The 15,064-nt window shown below is 40.2% G+C and overlaps 1 protein-coding gene across 1 annotated transcript; it reads left to right on the forward strand.

Annotated features, from left to right (window-relative positions):
• The first annotated feature begins 2,143 nt into the window (after positions 1 to 2,143).
• Positions 2,144 to 14,449, forward strand: LOC135903112 (uncharacterized). The gene is made up of 6 exons (XM_070531162.1): positions 2,144 to 2,260; positions 3,455 to 3,511; positions 4,571 to 4,761; positions 6,010 to 6,099; positions 6,183 to 6,191; positions 14,141 to 14,449. Exons 2-6 carry the CDS (start codon positions 3,466 to 3,468, stop codon positions 14,447 to 14,449), a joined length of 645 nt encoding a protein of 214 aa, XP_070387263.1. The 5' UTR covers positions 2,144 to 2,260; positions 3,455 to 3,465.
• Positions 14,450 to 15,064: the final 615 nt, after the last annotated feature.

The following is a 15,064-nucleotide window of genomic DNA, read 5'->3' on the forward strand; positions in this document are numbered from 1 at the left end:
TTGTTTACTGGAATACGCGTTTAGAAGAATACCGTGTTTAAAAGGAATACTCCTACTGTGTGCTGCTTGTCCTCAAAGTGAGTTACTACTATTTCTTTAGTGTGTAGCAGCGCATTTTGAGTACATTGATGTTTTTGAAAACCATATTCCTTTCCTGTTATAATATTATTTTGGGTACAGTAATTCAAAATTCCTTCTTAATGAGCTGTTCTACTATTTTTGGAAAGACTGGGAGTACTGAAATGGATCTGTAGTTCACGTCATTCCTGTCTCCAGCGTTAAAAACTACCGATACCCGTGCAATTTTAATTCATCGGGGAATGCGCCCGCACGCAAAATTAAATTGCATATGTGTGACATTGCGTTACAAATATGCAACGAGACAGCTTTTATTGGCTCTTCCATTATGCCATTCTTTAACTTTAAGGCTTTCGACCGTGTGGCTAATTTCTGTTTAATGTACAAATTCACCGCTCTCAAATTAAATTGTTTACCACTATCTGAAATCCCTAACTTCCTAACTAATCGCCAGCGATTTACCGTTGTGAACAATTTTACATCACCCCCAACCTACGTAACTTCTGGTGTACCGTAGGGTAGGGTATTAGGACGATTGCTTTTTGTAATGTACATCAACTATCTTCCCAACAACATTTCTTCTTGCACGCGAAGTTTTGCCCATGACTGTGTAATATACCGACCAATTTCCAGCTTTGAGGATCACCTTATTCTTCAAGGTGATCCTCAACAGATTAGCGACTAGGGCAACACCTGGCAAGTGACACTTAATTCGTATAAATGCAAAGTAGCGCCTTTCACATGGAAACACTTTAAATCAAGTTTTTGTTACTATATAAATACAGATCCAGTATTGGAAGCTTCACTGCACAAATATCTAGGTGTTAATCTTCACCAGATCTTTCCTGGCACTCTAATATAACAACGATATGCCCTGATGCTTAAAAACACTACACTCTAATAAAAAAGAGAGTAAAAAGTGAGTCACGGCAACTTGACTCTCTTTTTTCTTCCGAAGACCCACTTTTACGCGAGTAGAGTCAGAAAACAAGAGTCAACATTTGTGCATGGGTCGTTTGACTCTCAATAGCACGCGAAGAGTCGTCGTGGAAAATCGCCATTCCTCTGATATTTGAGATGAGTCTGGCGAGAGAAAGATTTTAATGCAGGAGAAGAAATACCAGATAAACTCTTCTGTTTTAGGCAGGCCCTCGGGTTCCTGCCCTGGTTGTAATGCGGTGTATCATTCTTTCATCCTTGTCATGTTCTGCAATTACTTCGAACTCTATATATTGATTTTCCTTGACCATGTTTGTTGATACCTCGCACGCTTAAGCGATAGCTGGTTTCCTATGCTAAGGAAGACCTGGATTTTCCACACTGGATTCTGACCATAAGTAAATCTAAAAAAAAAGTATTGGCTACTAAAGAGAGCACAGCAACGAGATAAGTTCAGTACAGGCGCCCTCAACAGTGTCGATTGTAAGAGTAATTCCGCGACTTAAAATTAAATTTTGAAGATTTAAGTTCAAAAATCAAGATCTTGTTATGAGGCGCACGGTAATGGAAAGCTGCAGATTTAATTTCAGCAGCTCGGGTTATTTAACGTGTACGGAATCCACGGTATACGCGCATTTTCGCATTCTGACCCCGTTGGAATATGACTGCCGCGGTTGTGGTTGGACCCGTCACCTCAAGCTCAGCAGCGCAACGCCAAAGCCACTGGGCTACCGCAGTGCGTTGCGTTCCGCGACCAGAAACAAATATTAGTGTACGCAACACTGCTTTGGAACCCCCTAGAAATATAAAAACAATAACACAGCAGTTTTACCCCAATGCTGCATGAACCACTGCACGAACTATTGCACGACCCAAGGTTCGTAGTTTCATCGGCTGAATAAACTGCAGTAAACATTCGCTTACTCCTGAAACTATAGCAAGCACTGGGTCACGCACGCACGTGCAAACATCAACAGATCTCACTCAATGACGGCGAACACTCGCTGTCACAGCGTTGGCGTGATGAAGGGCGCGAGCAGAGCGGACAGAACGCTTCTGCTGCCTCTTCCTTCAAAGCGTTTCCGAAAATCTGCGCTATCTGAGCACACCCTTTGCACTTTGCAGTGCGTTTTGCACTGCATTTTCCTTGTGATATGGGAGATCGCAACGCAGAGACGTCCAGATGCATACGAAAGACTACCAGCGGAGAGTGACCTGTGCCATATTTCTCTTAACCTCTCAGGTAAGCATATCAGCTTTTGTTCCGAGTTTACAAACGGCGCGTAATCGGCCCTTCAGGCACGGCTACATTTTGCGCCACGTTTCTCTTGGCAGTTCACAGACTTTTCTTAGGTATGCGTGGGCGTATGTATGCGAAAATACTACTGGCAGACGGAAGCCTGAGGAGAGCATCTGAAATTATAGCAAAGCTGTACTGCTATAGATAAACACCATTCTTAACGACTCCAATGACGAGTGGCCTGTCGCATCGAAAAATCCGTAGAATACCAAGTACTGCGTAACTTGAAGTGTAGTGTGACCAGTGTGACTTTCGCTGGCGAAGACAGGTTATCGAAAAAACAGTTGTCTATTCTGAAGATTTACTAGCGCTTTAGGTATATCACCGCGAATAATAAAAACGCTACCACGCTGTATGGCAGTGTCAGGCGATGTGGCAGCACAGATATTTTCGTAGCAGTAAGGCGGCTGCATGCACGAGCGAACAGCCACAACCCTTTAAAAGCGCTGAAACAGAACAAATTAAATGTGGATTTGCCGTCAAGTCGGAAACACATTGGCTTACAGTATAAGCCGATGTATAATGCTATTATTTTTATGTCATCTTTATTTTCACGGTTGTAAATATTTAAAAGCATGAATTTGCTGCAACCTTTATATAGTAAATCCTACTAGGCGCACAAAACCTGGCTGTGTTGTGTACAGAATTTGTGCTATTCCTACTGGATTTTCTATTTTGAGTCCGGTGTTTTATGAAAAAGAGGGACTTTTTATTTGTAGTCTTATGTTAGTGCAGATATTCGGCAAGCAGAAATGAGTTGATTGCAAAGTTGTATCTCCCGGTGAGCTGCACATGAACCCAAGTTTATCCTGTCTTGGCTATTGTAAGGTGCATATAACAATTTTAAGTATATAGAGCCGTAGCTGGCTTTGTCACTGTAGCGTATTTTGTAAAAGTAGAATGCTATGATTATATTACTGTTTTCATGCAAAAATACCTTTTTTCTTGTACCAAGAAACGCTCACATCATTGAATGAAATGAGGTGTGGTGTATTTTTCTACTAATTTAATAAAGGAAATTTCGTCTGCGGTGTATCAGAGATTAGTTTACTTTCTTTTACTAAACAATGCATTATCTCCTCTGCTACTGCTGTTGTTCTGTGTATCTTTGTAATTTTGAAATGTACTTTATTTTAGGTATTCAAGAAATGGCAACATCCAGAAGAAGACGCCATCTTATCCAGCACGTTATGGGTGAGACAGATCGTAGCAGGCACTTTTGCATATCTCATTAGCATATGATGCTATTTGTTTTAATTTTTGTGTCCACTTTCCTGGCCTTTTTCATTTCAGCATTATTGTGCAAAGGGTAATACTTTTACATCTAGATAGAGTAATCGTCCAAAAGAGAGAAACATGGCTGTAGGAGACGACACACATAAGCCTCTTTGTCCGTATCTCTATGTTGCGCAGTTACTCTGTCATTATCTACCAACAAGCACAAATTATTTGTCAGCTACATTTACTAATTCTCCGTTATTACAATTTAATTGATACAACATTGAAAGTACAGAGGTTCACAGGAAGACAGAGACTTGAAATGATAAGAGCCGTAGAACAAGGAGCATCGCTGGAGCCAATGTTTCGACAAAGAGAAGGAGATAAGTTTTCTTGCCAAACATTGGCTCCAGTAAAATTTCTTGTTCTATCACTATTTACGATTAAAAGACAGCATTAGTGCTCTTGCTGAAGTATTATGCATTATGGAATAAAAATTTGCAGGGTTAAATGTCAGGAATGTGAAATTTCTTGTGTATTTTAATGCTACAGCGAAAGCCAGAAAAACAAGATGTAGAGAACCACATTGTTATTTGTCACTACCCAGTTTGGCCAGCTTCATCCAGAGCTTGTACTTTGTTGCATTAATGACCACTGGAATTCATTAATTGAATTGCTTCGTGATTTACTTATATTCAGAGATATTGAACTGGTTTTAATGCAGCTTAACATAGTGCATGTAAAAAACATACAATGAGATTTTAAGAGGCTTGCAGTTGACTAGCAAATCACTTGATGGTATGTGCTCAGGTTACCATTGAGCTTCCACGCACAAATCGGATGCACATTTTTTTTTCATTGCTTGGATTTTCATAAACATAAGTACCATTTCTTCTTTGTCGATGTTCTAGTTGTGTTGTAGGACCTAACTGTTTACATTTATTTGTATTGGTATCCATGTTACACGGACAGCTGAATTTTTCTTGTAAACTGTGACATGGTAGGAATAAGAGCGTTTGTGCAAATTTGCTGCAGGTACACTCTGGTGGCTCCCGCCCCTGCATCCTACGACCACCGTGTCCTCACTATGTTCACTAGGGAGTTCGAAGCCTTTGGAGGCTCCTGCCACTGCGTCCTGCCACCACCGTGTCCTGACTACGTCCACTAGGGAGTTGGCAGCCTTCGTGATGATGCCAAGCAGGCTGGAAGCTGACAGAACAATCGAGGTAAATACATGTAATTAAGTGGCAAATTTTTGAGTGATGTGGCTTGTAGCCACTCAGCAATGAAAGAATTAACTTCGAAGCAGTTTAGACTCCCTGCTATCGGTGCAGGAATGCTCAAGTCCATCCATTTCGCCTTAGCCGCCAAGCGGCTATGTGGATTAGACAAAATGCGATGCAAATTTTGAAACTAGTAGGAGACCACTTGTACATTTTTTTTTCTTGCTTGACACAAAACTGCTTTGATAAAGCTTTAGCAATTTAAAAACAATACAGTGTACTTTCATACATGTTATTTGGCATAAATTTACTAGGAGTGCCTCAATAGTAAGTATGCCGATAAACTTACACCAAAACTGACTTTTTTTGCTAGTTCATCCTCATCTCTGTGCACTGCTGCATAATTTATCTTCCTGAAACCAGTTTTTGCATGCAGCACAAGTCCTAAATATGTGGATTACATAAATTTGCAGCTTTTGCTGTTAGCGAGTTCTATGAAAATAAAGTTAATAGGCCATTTTGTCCATTTTTAATGACCCATAATAAACTGAGCAGTGGCAAATAAGCAGTTCAATTTTTGTGTAAGGCCTCTCTTTATTGTCCTGAAAAATTAGGCCCCCTTAATGAAGGAACCAATTTTTTGGCTATGCCTTTTATGATGCATAGTTTGGTGCGTTACACAAGTATTTCTTGAAATTAACATTTGTCCTATATTGAAGGGCCTCCAGTTTTTCGAAAAGAAATTTCAAGTGGTCGTGTGCCAGGTCGGGACAGCTCGCATGAAATAGCCTACTTACAGAAATAGGGAGGGCCATACCTGCCATGGTTGCTCAGTGGCTATGGTGTTGGGCTGCTGAGCACGAGGTCGCAGGATTGAACCGCGGCCACGGCGGCCGCATTTCGAGGGGGGCGAAATGCGAAAACACCCGTGTACTTAGATTAAGGTGCACATTAAAGAACCTCAGGGGGTCGAACTTTCCATAAAACCCCATTATTTGAATTTTTTTAGGGAGGGCCCAGTACACGTGACTTTATGTTAAGATACTATTATTGATCTACAAAAGACGGAATGAAACATTCTGTCGTATAAGCAGCTCTTCACATTCATTTATACTTTTGCACATCTGTATACCTCAAGTCTGGTGACTTAAGTCTGTTTTCATTATCTGCTATGTGCCGATGGTAAACTTCAGGTTTGCGCTATGATGGAGAATATTTTGTTGCTTATAGATATGGATCTGTGTTTTTCAGGTTGCCTCGAAATTTTACCCAAGCCGTGCCACACACTTGGGCCAGGCCTCTTGCAAACGACGTATAACCAGGCTCAACGCAGGATGTCGAGTGACTCCGGAGATCGAGGCAACCTGCTGTCCAACCAGCGTGCAACCTTTGGTGACCCTCAACATGTTCCACCTATTTCACAGCTGCACTCAGCTTCCACCTATCCAAACCGCATCACCAGCTGTGGTCACTCATCGAAGCATGGATGAATGTTGGGGTGGAGTGATTTGAAGAGACATTTTTTTTGCCTCTTCGAATCCTTAGCAAATACTTGTGTTAGTATAATTAATATGTGTCTTTAGTGCCTAGTTTTTAATGGTTCCTTTCTATTAGAATTCTCGCCATCGATTCCTGCTATTGTAATGTATGTCTGTCTTTATGCACAGTTTTTCATAGTTATTTTGTACTTGTCTATGTAATTGATAGGTTCATACTTCTTGTTATGCAGAAGGCTAAAATACAAACTTACGGCATTTTTTTCTTCCTTTTGATAATCTACAGCACTGCAAAGTGTTCAAGAAATGTAACCCAATGTGGGCTCTGGTGCAGGGAAAATTTAAGAGCAATATAGAGTACTTATTTCAAACACCCATTATTTTTGGAAAAGTAAAGAATATAGGAGCACAAAAAAGAAAATATTAAAGTAGAGATACATGAGTTCCCCTCATAAGTCTGATAATAATGTGACTTCCCTTCACTGCAAAGACACCAGTAATATACTCGCATACAAGGTTTGAAACAAGAAAGCTATGATGCCCTTGGCATTTCTCAGTGCCTATTTGTCACACTGACGAATGTCGAAGGCATCGTAGGTTTCATGTACACATTGGTTGTGTTACACTTTTGAGTATTGCATTTCTCAAACACAAAGGTTACCGCAGTGCTTTAAATAGCAAATGCATTTCCTAATTTATTAGTGCAAGAGGAATAGTACAGATCATGTAAAAATGTTTTTTACAGACTATATGTCCATGGATGCACGCTTCTGATGACATAGCAGTGACGTGGTCGTGGGATGAATGACTTTATTTCAGATTTAAATATTGGCTTCCAGGTCTGGTTTAGTCTCCTACACTGAATAGTCTAGGTCAGAGCCCATTTACTAGAGAAAGTGAATTAAACTAGGAATTATAAACATCAAACGATCTTGTTTAGGAAAATAATGTGACAATCAGCAAGGTTCTTTGGGTATTCATTTCCAAATTTGTAGGATATATTTTATGACTGGTTTCATTATTGTGAGAACAAATATTTGTTTATTGTCACACTAGAGTTGGCTGCCCCCATTTGTATACAACCCCTTTACAGGCTAAAAATTCAGTGTGTTACCCTATTTACTCGCATAATGATCGCACTTTATTGTAAAGAAAATTGACTCAAATTCAGAGGTGCGATCATTACGCTGGGTAAATTTCCCACAAAAAGAAAAAAAAATATATCCTCTGGCATTTGCTACGGGATGCCAACAGGTCAACAAAGAGGTGGCTGCCTCTGTATGTACTGCGGGACACACACACACACAAAAAACATGGTGGCCGGCAGAGCAAGCCGAACGCGCCGAACACGATTTTTTTTTCTTTTCGTGAGTACATTACGTGCATTCAAACAGTTTCTTCCGTATCAGTAATGAATAATATCGGCAAGTTTGCGGCAATAACATAGCCATGTCAACTTTGAGGGGACAGAAACAGATGGGCGCGCTTAGCTGCCTGTGACATAGGAACACATGGCGGGCATGCTGCGGAAACTGCGGCATTTGTCTTCACCACTATCCTAATATGGCACGTTTCCGCTAAGGGTGGGCGAATATCTTAGCTGCGTTACAAACGTCGGCGAATGAATAGGGTACACTTCTAACGTATCACTGTAAACGTGGCTGCTATCATTGCCACTCGCGATTTGTTGCGTGCCCAGAAGTGCAGACGAGAAGAAACGAAAGACGCCTTTTTTGTTGTTTTTGTTGACCACAACCATTACAAAGCCTACACATAATAAAGGCAAGTTTGGTTGTAGCTTTTTTTTTGTCATATAAGTGCGGAAAGTGATGGAAGGAATGAAATGGGGCATCTGCTTAAGAATGTTTGGTGCGTGCAGACTGCTTGGTTTGTCTTGAAGAGTTGTTCTCATAGCAGTTGACAGATGGAAAGCGCGATCATTATTAGCTAGACTTGGCACATGACATATCACTGCGGGAAGTTTGGGGTGCAATCTTACACGAGAAATAAAAAAAATCGAATTTTGACATCAGAATTTAGGGGTGCGATCATTAGGCGAGTGCGATCATTATGCGAGTAAATACGGTATTAGGTTGTTTTTGGTTTTACGCACTCATTGTTAAGGGATGCAAATGGTGACATACAACAGAATGCAAAAATGACTAATGAATGCAAGCAGGGCGTGGGGCTCTTTAGGCAGATGCATGCGTGTGCTATTTATAAAGCTCCCCATGGTATGCCTGAAGGCATTTTCTAACACTTTGGTAGAAAACACTGACACCCACTTATTAAGGGGAAATACTCCTGAAAACAACTTTTTTATATATTTGTACTAAAGATTTGAATATAGTGTCATTCATAAAGTGTTTTATTAGATTTGAATTGTCATTGATTTTTGTGTAGCTGCTGTTCTTTAGTTATGGTCCTACACAGTGGCAAAATATTCTTGTGGGCACTTTCCTGTGTATAAAATTTTCAGAAATAGCTTCATGCTGTATCTTATTTAGCTAGTTATATACTGCAAAGTGATGACACCTATCGAAACGGCTTGTACAATTACTGGAACTATGCAAAAAATATTAGGCCACAATAAATAATTTTACAGATTGCACTTTCAATGAGATATCAGCATTCTGCATATCTTGAATAGTATGTATGCCGAATTTCGTTAGTATAGGACAATTATAAGTGCATAAGGTTATTGTTATGCTATTGTGAGAAAAAGTTTTTGAAGTATATTCAAATTTTTTTTCACAATAGCATGAGAAGTATGCAAGATTAGTAGGCAGGCCTGTCTGCCTGCCTACTAATCTTGCATACTTCAAGTAAATTTACATGCTGTTTGAATGGATATTGGCACTTTGCAGTCTACAAAGAGCTGAGGTAGCTGCAGCACACTGCTTTTTGTGAAAATTTAATACACAAGAAAGTGCCTGCAAATATGACTATGTATTTTGCTGTTGTGTAGGACATAACTCGAGAAGCAGCTAAACAAAAACTAATGGAATATATAAAATCTGCATGAAGAACTCTACAATTGGCTGTCTTTTCAAACCTCTAGTACAAATAATAAAAATATTTCGAGTAATATTCAATCAGCAAAATGTTCCCCTTGCTACAGTGACCTACAACATAGCGACAACAGTTTAAGGGAAGTCCTCTTGTCAAAGCGACTCTGGGCTGTCTTCCCAAGGGCTTCTGTTAAAGACTGCATTTTCCTGCATTTGTCAGGAGAGCAATACAAAAATGTTTGTGAATGTGAAAATGGTATTGGCACACTAACAGAAAAAAAGACAGTTCTGTGAAATGTAGACTTGATTATAACTTTGTTCGACATTTACATTCCGACTGCATATATTTATTTCGTGTTTTGTACTCAGTGTTTCAGCGGTGACTGCCGGTAATTATTGAACATAACTGCTTCATGACAGTGCGACTAACAGAAATTTATAGCAGTGGCAGGCATTAGAATTACAGTACTCAATGACGTCTACTTTGTAAGAACTCAGACTAGCACCAGTTCTGAGATACACATAACCAAAATGTAATGATCAAATAGATTTCTCTTTCACACAGAATTGTCCCACAAGGCTTACAGAACTCATTGTTTGTCATGTACAAGCAGATTATGTGCCAGATGTTATTTATGCTCAGTAAATACCTAAATCAGTCATGCGAGGTGTCTCACTTTAGGTTGCAAGTTCGAACTTCTTTTAATCTTGCTTGTTTTTATTTTGTTTCTTTTGTGAGCATGAGTGAGTTGGTGACCTTGGCACATATTGTCAAAACTGTTTCTTCATCACTGGGAATCGCAAAATTTCATTTACACATGAAATTCCCAGTTACTGATATGGTAGGCTTCGAGCTTAAGTCCCTTATCTTTCATATGTTTATCTACCAAGTAGTTTTATCGTTCTTTGAAACATATCCATGCAATGCAGAGTGGGCACCCAAATTATAAATATCTGTTCTTGCTTTCTACCCTGCTCTGGTGTTTTCAAAACCTAGCATTGGTGCAATGGCCTGTCTGCACCTGCAGAAAAGTAGTGAAGTGGCTAAAGTTAAAGGTCAACAACATAATTAGGATACAAAGCAAAAATATAAGTTCGCAATTGTCCCCCATAACCAGAGTTTCGCTTAGAATTAAAAAAAATGGACATCCTCCTCGGGTGTGAGAGTTGCTTTGGGCGCCAAGGGGACTACGTAGCACCTGTGCCACTGTACAGAAAGCAAAAAAAAAATCACTCCAGATTGGAGCGGCAGCGGAAAGTTAAGCACAGATGTTTTATTTCACGCACCATTAATGTGGCTTATCATCTGCTCCTGTTGTATGGGAACGCATACATTGGGGAGACAATCCTTTGCGCCATTGTTACCTTAGCGGGACACCAGAGAAAGGTAGAAATAAATAAAATCGAGAACAGGTAATCTCACTTGGCTGCACACAGTGTATTATCTGGAAGTGTTTCACTCTACAAAAGACTACTGTGATAGATAATCATAATGACAAAGACAAAAGAATTAAAAGAGGTATGTGTGAGTCATCCGTCCGTGACCTCCAGTGTTTATAGAAACACTTATTTCTGTATATGTGCCAAGCCGTAGGGAGGCTTTATGTAACTCAGTCATGCTTGCTTAGTTACTGATTAGCATAAGGGAAATCACAAGAACATTGTATGAGTGATTTGTAAATGTGGCACCTAATGTAACTTATTCATGTATGGGCTGAGGATAGATTACAGCCAGTGCATAATGTGCTCTCACAGGATGACTTGTGATGAGTAAAAGAAGCCTTCCTCACATCTTCCTCTTTGTTTCTTCTGGATCTTTGTGCACTATGTGTATTGTTACAGCTGCGTGCATGTAGCTGGGTATAGTTTATGTGTTCTGCTTCCTTCCTTGTCCTCATAATTCATGCGCCATCTTTGCCGTAACAAAATACAGCTACCTGTGCTACTTATTTTGTCAATGTGTTTGCATTATGGAAAGTTTTGTATTAGCGGTTATTTCTACCTGTGAAATTGTCTGTGTCAGCTATTATACTTAGTCTTGCAAAAGTATGTTTCGCAACATAAATAAATGATCAGTATAAGTGTTGCTGTATTTATTTTTGTAATTTTGTCAGTTATGAAGTTTTTATACACTGTTGCATGTTGTATGACAGAATAAAATTGATGCACAACTTTTTAATGTGGTGTTTTTCAGATGAATTTTTATCTCACGCTAACATGCACAAATTGTGTGGGAAAAAGTGCCGACAAGAGTACCATAAGGTAAGACAGCTGTTTTTACTGTTAGATTGGATTATCAATTGCCAACCAGTTGTTTTTAACAAGCATAGTATAATGCGTAGATAATGTAATCTAAGTTGGAATGTTGTTTTTATTGCACTTGAGTATATGGGTCTCATTTGCACATAAGTGCAGCCTTTCTTATTTGTTATGTGTAGCTTACTTGCTTAGAATGTTAAGTCGTAAGTTTAGAACAGGGAAATAGGTTGAACTTATAAATCTTTTGACATAATATAAGAGACTTGTGCGGTGGTGAATTAAACTTCTACATGAGTTACATAATATTTTGGGGTCTCATCAAGGTTCTGAGTGGCATTGCAGTGTCATGCATATGCAGCTGCAGGCTACATATTGGATTTTGCTTTTTCTACATTTTGCTTGGTTGGCTATTGATTCCAGTTTAATAGTAATGAGAACTGTCTTGCTTTCATAGTGATTCTGTGCTGACTGATACATTTGAATTTTCCAGAAGACAATAACAAAGATCGATGAAATATTAACTTTTTCTTGCTAGCCTGCCATGTTCCTTTTGGCACGTTTACTGTGGATTCTTTGTTATCCTATGTTGTCTTTTCACAGTAGTCTTCTTGAGAACTAGCCGTAGTCGTGTGTACTTACAGCAAGAGTTGTTGACATTTTGAAAAGCGGCTCGACAGTGCCATCCAAGAGTGAAATGACTTACATGGATCAGTTGCTTTACTTTATTTGCAAGAGACCGGCACGACGCACTAAGGATAACTTGACACACACTGCTGGAGTCATCATACTCATCTAGAATAGCGACGGAATCATTCTTGCAGTGTTCATGTGACACTTTATCTTGAGTCGTCTGACTCATCTAGAATTGTTAACCGACTCCCTTAGCACTAGTCTTGTAACCCTTTTGAGAGAGTATAGGCGACTACTACAACAGAGTATGCATGACTATTGTGTGCGGAGTCACGCAAACAGCTTGTATGGAGCACAGATAGTCTCGGGACTCTCTGCCAAAAGTGAGTTCGGGTGTCTCCCACAAAGTGTGTCATATACGTGACGAGTCCAGACTCTTCGAAAAGAGTAAGGGATGCTCTTTTTTTTCTTAGTGTGTAGGATACATTCGTCGCAACCTACGTAAATCAACGTCTAACATCCGCAAATTGGCCTTTCTGACTATTGTCCGTCTGCAGCTGCTGTTGGCATCCCCGATATGGTCTCCTCATCGTGAATATTTATTCTGCCATCCAGAAGCCATCCAAAACAGAGCGAGTCATTTCTTGACTGCCTATCATACGATAGGAAACCAAGCATAACTGGAATCAAACTTGTTCTTTCACTTCCTCCACTAAGTAGTCGTCATGACGTGGCATTGCTGTCCTTGCTCCATAAGTATGTTCATCAAATTAAGTCATTGTTTTTGCTGCTGGATTGTGCAAGTTTTATATCATGACAACTGACTGACAAGTTAACTTTCAACAGCACCTACGGAATCACTGATGCACTTCATCTGTTAGCTTTGCCCCGAGCCGTTCGTTTATGCTATTCCCTTCCCGACAGCACTGCCACGCAAATGGATAGAGATAAATTTACGGAACTCCTGAACAAGCAATTTTAGTCCTAAAAATGGGTCGTACTCCGTGTACATGTGTAACGTCATGTGCAGTCATGTGTCGGACTACAAATGTTTATGTGCGCGAGTAATGTGTGTGATAAAATTTGTAAGATGTTTTGTATGCTACCCTGTAATGTAATTTCTCTTTATCTGGGTATTGTCAGTACTGCTCTTTATCTATTTTTCATGCTTTAAAATACACTTCCTTACACGATGTTTGATTAAGTGCGCGAGCAATTTGAGGTATAAAATTTATCGGATGTTTGTTTACTATCTCAGCTCTACATTTCTAACCCTGTTTTGAAGTGATCTTTTCCACTCACCTTGACGATATTCTCGTGTGAAACTTTCATGCAATGATGCCGCCCTTGTTCAATGCTCCTTGTGGGGCTTGTAAGGTATCATGAAATAAATAATGAAAACCATGAAGTCTTTACAAGAGAATTGTTTCCACAACGGCAGCCTAAGCATTGGTATACACAAGAACTGAATATAAGATAAATGTGTAAGGTGAAATTAAATTTAAAGATCGCCGGAAATACAGCGCTACAATCACGTCAAGCACGTAGTTGCTTGGACGCTGTCCTATGGCGTGATGGAAAGAAAGAAATGTAAATGTTTCACATAAAACAAAGAAATATAACGGTTTGCACGGCATATTTGAATAAGATATATTTAAATTGTAAAATATTCAAGCACGGCGAAGAAAGTGAAACACCAGTATAAAGCATTTAGGCCGAGCAATCGAGATTAAATGCATGTGCGGTTATTTTAACTAAGCGGAGTCTCTGAACGCTACAGTCTCTATATGTACGCCGTTAAATTTTCTCAACAAGCATTACTATGTCATACGCAAAGAAGAAAAGACCGGAACTTATACACCCCGCATTGCCGTTTCTGTACTATTGCAAATTGTATTTCCCCGTTGATTGTCCTAATAATTATTACATTTTTACTGCTACTTTACGGTATTGTCTTTCAAAGAACTGCCCCCTTACCCCCTAAAGAACCGGCGGTGGCACTCGCCCTCACAGATCCGACGTGCACCACGGTTCTCTGCGACGCGCGACAAGTGGTTGACCTCACGGAGCATGGCCCAAGTCCTGAGCAATCCTCAAGTCCAGTGGGATGTAGATTTCCAAACTAGAGTCCAGCAGTTCGCGGGGCACATGGGAGAAGTATCGGATACACATCGCGACCGAAACGAGATGGCGCGCGTCAAGGCGCACGAGCTCGCAAACCGCGCCGGCGACCATCGTCCATGGTACAGCCCCAAAGACTGCTTGACAAGCTACTTGTCAAGAACAACTACTTAGAAACGCTGGAACACATACACACAACGCACATGCCATGGCCTAGCACATATGATTGACCGAAGGCCGTTGGAAAGTTTCCTAGCCAGCGTTTCCTAGCCAGTTTCCTAACCACTCTCAGAAGACGCTGTCTTTGGCCTATGGCCCAACACTGCAAGTTCAATGCGGGCTACTAAGGCACTGTTCAAGTTTTTGCAGGACACCAAGCTAGACAAGCAGCTCTAGTGGGGCCACGATCTAATATACATACGCACTCACCACGTCTCTTATCATCATCACCCATCCCAGTAACTTCACTCTCCTTCCCTCTTCCCCAGTACAGAGGAGCAGACTAGAGCACACTAGCTCAGATTGACCTCTCTGTCTTTCCTGTCAATAAATTCTCTCTGTCTAAGTGCTTAAACTACGTAAACGAATTGCTTAAAAATGCTGCCGGTGTATTCATATAGAAGCTCCTTCGTCCTAATGCAATAAAGCCACATGTTGAGATGAGTAAATAGTAACATAAAGAGATTTTAATAATGGTAATAAATGAAGAATTAATTGAAGGCGTCAGAGCTTGCCACCGGTGCACCTATGAGTGGACATAAGGGCGTCCCCGTGACTCACATCCGCATT

This window comes from Dermacentor albipictus, chromosome 1 (genome assembly GCF_038994185.2).
Source record: "Dermacentor albipictus isolate Rhodes 1998 colony chromosome 1, USDA_Dalb.pri_finalv2, whole genome shotgun sequence".
In the NCBI taxonomy this organism is placed as follows: Eukaryota; Metazoa; Arthropoda; class Arachnida; order Ixodida; family Ixodidae; genus Dermacentor; species Dermacentor albipictus.

Bases quoted from the DNA above. Each gene is read 5' to 3' on its own strand.
- LOC135903112 (XM_070531162.1), top strand. From the start codon at position 3,466: ATGGCAACATCCAGAAGAAGACGCCATCTTATCCAGCACGTTATGG. The intron at 3,512-4,570 runs GTGAGACAGATC...AATTTGCTGCAG, and splicing joins TCTTATCCAGCACGTTATGG to GTACACTCTGGTGGCTCCCG. The intron at 4,762-6,009 runs GTAAATACATGT...TGTGTTTTTCAG, and splicing joins AAGCTGACAGAACAATCGAG to GTTGCCTCGAAATTTTACCC.